Source organism: Alligator sinensis, unplaced genomic scaffold (assembly GCF_000455745.1).
Source record: "Alligator sinensis unplaced genomic scaffold, ASM45574v1 scaffold73_1, whole genome shotgun sequence".
Classification (NCBI taxonomy): domain Eukaryota; kingdom Metazoa; phylum Chordata; order Crocodylia; family Alligatoridae; genus Alligator; species Alligator sinensis.
Genome location: NW_005841838.1, coordinates 4760624 through 4766593, shown reverse-complemented (window position 1 = coordinate 4766593; position 5970 = coordinate 4760624). Strand labels below are relative to the sequence as shown.

General features: G+C 41.5%; 1 protein-coding gene across 4 annotated transcripts in view; it reads left to right on the top strand.

Moving 5' to 3' along the window:
- Positions 1 to 5970, top strand: part of ZC3H7A (zinc finger CCCH-type containing 7A) — a 54535-nt gene that overhangs the window by 7960 nt on the left and 40605 nt on the right. For all 4 annotated transcript variants that reach the window (XM_025203383.1, XM_006015521.3, XM_006015520.3 and 1 more), the window contains exons 2-3: positions 2659 to 2762; positions 5151 to 5190. In XM_025203383.1, coding sequence (XP_025059168.1) covers positions 2695 to 2762; positions 5151 to 5190 — 108 coding nt within the window. In that variant the 5' untranslated portion in view covers positions 2659 to 2694. The remainder of the gene's footprint in view (positions 1 to 2658; positions 2763 to 5150; positions 5191 to 5970) is intronic.

Here is a 5970-nt window from a genome sequence, read left to right as displayed (position 1 = left end):
ACTGTTTTAATCTTGCGTGGTAGATTTTTTCATTTACTGGCTATGCTTTAGTCTGAAGTTTACCTAATACCATACTGAATAGATTTCCATGCTGTCCTTTACTAGATAATTTATGAAGTCTTGGCCATCTAATATAAATTCTATGTTGAATAAAATTGTTTTTTTGTTAAGTTTCAAACACTGAGTAAAAAGAGAACCAAGGTGTGAGCAAAGAACTGAATTATAAAACAATGGAGAAAATGTTGTTGTAAAGGCTTTTGTGGTATACAGTGTATCCAGGAAAAGGTTCAGTGTGTTACATACATAGCCAAATACATAAACTTTGAGGAATTTGTCAGGGTATGTATTCTTAATATTGGGTATAACTAGCCGTTTTTCTGTTTTCTCATGGGGTCACTGTAAAATTCAGTGGAGAGGAAACTTCAGTGAAGACCTTCCATTGACCTGCTCTGTGGTTTGGGGGTGGGGGCTTTTTACTTTATTTTGGAGCAACCTATTCAGTTGCTCTAAGTCTCATCTTAGACATGTAAAATGGAATTTATTCTTAAATACCTTACAGAGATGATATAAGAGTTTCCAGGTAGTTGTAAAGCTGTTTCAGATCCTTGGATAAAAGACCTTTAGGCTGTAAAGAGGTGTTGCATTTGACAAGGTCCTGATTCTCCTGGGTTTTGACCCAGATCAGATCAGGCATGGCAGTCATTGAATAGCCTTTCTAAGACACATTGCTGCTCCTCTGTCAGTAGATGGCTGCCAAGAGCACGCACATCCTGACCAGTTGGTTAGGGAATGACCTGCAATAACCCCACAGTGCATACAACTGTGAATTGGGGGGAAAAAAGCATTACAACATTTTATCCCACATAGGTCAGGGGGACTTGAAACCTTATGAAATGTTACTACGTGTCATTTTTCTATTTTAGAGTTACTTATTGGCTTTTTTTGGAAATCAGTAATTTGGCTGATTTTTTTTTTTGATTTTTTTTTTTTTTTTTTTTATGGTTTGAAACTTTCAGTCTAGTAAATTTTGACGAAAACCATCAGTGCAACAAGTTGGCTGGTCTCTAGTTTGTGCATGGTAAAAGTTAAATGTTCCTAACACCTCAAATGCCCTCTTTTGTTTCACTCTGTTGCTTTCATTGAAAACTTTATTAAGGCACCATGTGTTGGTTTGAGTTGATTTCCCTTTTTCTCTTTTTGGCCAGTTTGAACAGGATTTGGTTTAGGAACACGAATCCATTTCTGTAATTCTTAAATCTCCCCAGAACAGCCCTCCAGATGCGGATGTAGTTATATTGAAGTTGTTGGATGAGAGATTTGAATTATTTTGAATTTTGTCATGTGAAGTGACTTGTAGATTTTATGCCAATGAAACAAAATATAGCTCCTATGTAAGACTGGATTGTAGACAGGAAAAAAATATTTTTTGTGTTTGTGTCGCTTTCTGTATGTTTAGATCAATGAGCAGGAATCCTGTATGCAATGCAGTGTGGTTCTGCTTAAGGTTTTTTTAAGGAATCAAAAAGCAGGTGGACACTTTTAGTGGGATGAAGCACGTGGGAGTATTAAGAGTATAGTTTGTAATATGTTTAGCCGATTTTGAGTGAAACTCTAAAAATATTTTTAAGTCCTTTTCAAAATCAGTTAATCTTGGGCTCTAAAGTGACTGATGTGCTCTTTAAAAATGTTACTCAATTTCATTATTATAAGCAGATCAAAGACTATTGCTATGGGCTCAGTATGAACTACAGCCAAATAAAATATACAATGGCATATACCATTGCTTTTAAGTTATAGTTTGGTCTCCTCAAAAGATGTAACAAACTTATTCATAGGAACATGAAGCAGTAGCCATTGGTATGGTAGGCAGCTTTTGAAATAGTTGTATAATAGGTAAATAAATGCAGTTCCTCAGTGGCATATTTTGATTAAATTTCATAAATCTGTTTTATGTAACATGTCTTGGTGTTTTTTTAAATTAAAGGCTGCCCTCTTGTTCACTGCAGAGTAAAATATTGTAAACTATGTATTATGTGCCTTTAAGTACTATAACAAACTAGTACAAACTACTTTCTGTTCACATACAGGTTTGTTGCACAACTTGTTTAATAAGCAAATAAGGAGAATCCTTTTACTTGCATTACTTCCTGACTGGCTGAATATGAATTTTCCTTCTCTTGTTCCTCTTTTACTCGGAGAATTGTTGGCAATAGAAACTTGTTGTAGTATATACAATTCTTCTTTCTTTTAGGCATTATGGCACATGCAGCTGTTCCATAGAGTGTTTTCATAGTGGTACCAACAAACCTAAAAGTGATGTGTGTGGAGGACCATCCATGTCCGTTGGTTGAAAGGAATAGAATCGGAAATTGATTTGGAGTTTGTGTGAAAATTGTTGCACATAATTGTGCATTGGGAGGAGTGGGGGAAGATTTGGACAGGGCTTGCTTCTGTCATTCACCTCCTGTCCTCCTGCCCCCAGTTGCTGTTAGAAACCTCACTTTACTGTGTTGTCTGAAAAATGGCTTCCGTCTTATGCTGCAGTGCAGTATCAGAATTAAGTATAGAATTGGTGTAGGTTTTATCCTTCTGGTCCAGAGAAAAATATCATAGGAAGCAGACCACATTAACAGCTATATGTCTGTTCTTCTCTTTCAGAAGTTATACATCTACTAAGTGGATGTGCTGGATAACATGTCCAATGTGCTGGAAGACAGAAGTATCAGACAACAGGACATTAAAAAAGGGCTGCAGTTTATACAGTAAGCTCTTATGACTGACCTTCACGCATTTTTGTTCAGCTGTGCTCTAAAATGCTGTTATGTGATCGTGTGTCACTGGGGAGTGCTTGTCCACAGCTCTGCATAGTAGATACAGAGTAATCTTCTCTTCTTAAATGTAGAGTTAATTTCCTGTTCATATAGCTGGAGAACTCATATAAACCTTTTAATAATACAGTTGTGGGAGAAGACCCTGCATCCTCAGCCTTACCTCGGTAGGCTTTTTGCTTACTCCTGCCTGGAATTGGAATGGAAGAGGAGCCTTAGAAAGAAGATAGAAGCCCTGTTTTTTTCACCTATCCTCTGGCAACATGCAGATTAGAAGAGCTGCTGTGGGAAACAGCAGTCTTGTCTAGACATCATTGAGAAGAATAGGGTGTCCCAACACTGTAGGCTTGCTACCTGAAGCAAATCTATTGGGCTCCTCTGTGCTTTCTCTTTCCCATTTTTGGCAGAGAGGACTTTTTCTGCTTCCAGGCTGCCCCAAGTTCTTGGTGCAGCCATGCAGCAATAAGTAATCTTTACTATATTCTGAAGTATTCTTTGGGTTGCCCCTGTTTGGTGATAGCACAAATCTCTCTGCTTCAGGTAGCCAGTGCTACCCTGAGTTCAGGTGAAATGATTCTCCGCTCTTTGCTGGTGCACAAAACTTACCTGGTTAGTGTGTGGGATTCTGTGCGATACAATTATAGATGTGGGGGAGAGTGACAGGGGGCTCCAAAACCTTGCACATGTGAGCGAGCAGGAAAGAAAAATGACTATGGCTAGGTACGGACATTCAAAAAGCCTGAGGCAGAATCAGTCAAATCTGCATGGGTTCTTCTAAGCTGTATAGATCAGATTGGGAACAAACAGAGCACATGTTTGCCCTTAGGGGGCAGGAGCGGGGGGGCACAGATGCCTGCCAAGGCCAGAAGGTGGGGGGTGCTCTTGCATGCCTCGCAGCACAGTCCCTCTCCCTAGCCATGTGCAGCCCCTCTCCCCCAGCTGTGCTTGCTTGGGTCTGGGGGGGCCTGGGGCCAGGCACATGTGGCAGGGCCTCTGTTCCCTTCCCTACCCCCTGCCTTCCCCTGTGTGTTCCACCCCCCCTCCACTGCCTGACTAAGCTGACAGGGGCAGGCAGGAGCTGGGGCTGAGTGCTGCGTGCAGCTGTCAGCTGAGCTGGGCAGTGGCATGGGGGTAGGGCATGGAGGCTCCTGCCACATGGGACTGGCCCCAGCTCCCCCCAGACCCAAGCAAGCACAGCTGTGGGGGGGGGGGGGGGGTGCTGGGGAGAGGCCATGCTGGGAGGTGTTCCAGAGCTCCTCCTGACTTCTGGCCTTGGCAGGTATCTGCGTGACCCCTCCCCTCAACCCGCACGGAAGGGCAGATTAATTTTTTATTTATTCCCAATACAATCTATGCACACCTGAGTGAGCACAGCTTGGGGGGGAGCCATGCAGTGGGGAGAGCAGAGATGGGGGTGGGGAGTGGAGGCAGGAGACTGTAGGCAAGAGACTGGGCTAGGGACAGAGGCTTTTCTGGCTGTTTGTGTGACAGCCCGGGGATGGGGCTGGCCCGACGCTCAGCCAGAGCAGACTAGCATGCTGCCCTGTGAGGGGAGTTTAGCAGGGACTTGCAAAGCAGCCTGGGATGCTAGGAGACTGATCTAACTAGAGTTGAGAGGGGATCTAGTACAGAAGTTTGATGTACTGGTTTAGTTTAAACCGATTAAGTCTGATACTATATCCATCCAGGTCTATCTTAGAATGGGTTCCTCATCAGTTTTAAACCAGTCTGTGTGTGCAGAACTTCTGTTCTGTTACAGATTTAGACTGGTTTTGGATCATTTATATTAGTGTATGTGTAATGTCTGTACCTAGCCTATGTTAAAAGAACATTATGGTTGCTGAAGCCTTCCATTTAGAATTTTGGGAGTGTCAAAGTTAGGTCTCACAGGGCAACCTTAATTTGGGTTCCTCCCCCTCTCCCCCTCCCCATCCCCTCAGACCTATATCTCATTCATTCAGCACATGCAGTAGATGCCATGGGTGGCCAAATAGAAGCCCATGAACTGTGTGAGATCCCTGCCCAGTTTAAATGTGGCTCCTTGGAAAAGCCAAATTATATTATCACTTTTCTCTCCACACTGCATAGGTCATTGATTCTAGGGCATGCAGACTTTCTGAGATGCAAATCTTGTGTCTCTTGGCTATGTCAAATTTTTTAGTTTGTGGCTAGAAGGGTTAAGTTTGGGCACCCTGTAATAGATAGCACTTGAGGAATGTATGAGATTTCTATAGACTGAAGTTTGTAGGGCCCAGTATGATACCTTGTATGGTTATCTTTTGAAAAATTCTGTCTTTCTAAAATGATTTCTTTTGTTCCCAGGTCAACTTTGCCCTATCCAGGGACGCAAGAACAGTATGAGGTAATGAAATGATCATCATATTGGGAAGATTCTGTAATAAACGAAAATCTTTTCTATGCATGTATGAAACCAGCGGTTAAGTATGTATTGGGATATGAATGACATCTGTACTGTTTTTAATACTGAGATTTCAGATTGGAGTCATAAAATATTAACATCCAAGCCCTCCAGTGCACGTATGTAAATATATAGATGCCCATAAGAACTCAAATAAATTACTGTTCAACCTAATGTAGGCCATGCTTTTGGATACTAAATTAGGTTGGCACTTTGGTACTTAGGCTGGAGGGAATATCTCCTTTGTTCAAAACTATATGGCATCTTACCTGCAGTTGTAGATAGATGGCAACTGGTTTCAGGGTCCTGTTTGTATTCAAACTATTTTCTCAATGGTTTGGTCCAGGCAGTAGATAATTTCATTATGTTTGAGAGCAGAAGCTTGATCAAATACTTGCTCATTCATAACTTATCATTTCTGAGATTAAAGTACAAAATGAGAGTTTATCTTGTTCATGGAGAATAGCTGTTGCACAATTCTGTTGTTCGTTCAGCAATGTGAAATCTCTGATGTAGTCATGATTGCAACAAATTATTATTTCTATGTTTTCTGCCTGTTCTTATGTATTAAAATAACTGGTTATCAGTGGTTGCATTTTTACAATTATGCCTAAATTCTAGGGTATTGGGTAGGGGTGCACCGATAGATTTTTGGGGCCACTACCGATCCAATTTCTGATATAGCATGGAGACCTGCCTTTAGCTGGTAAGTCTGTTGGGGGA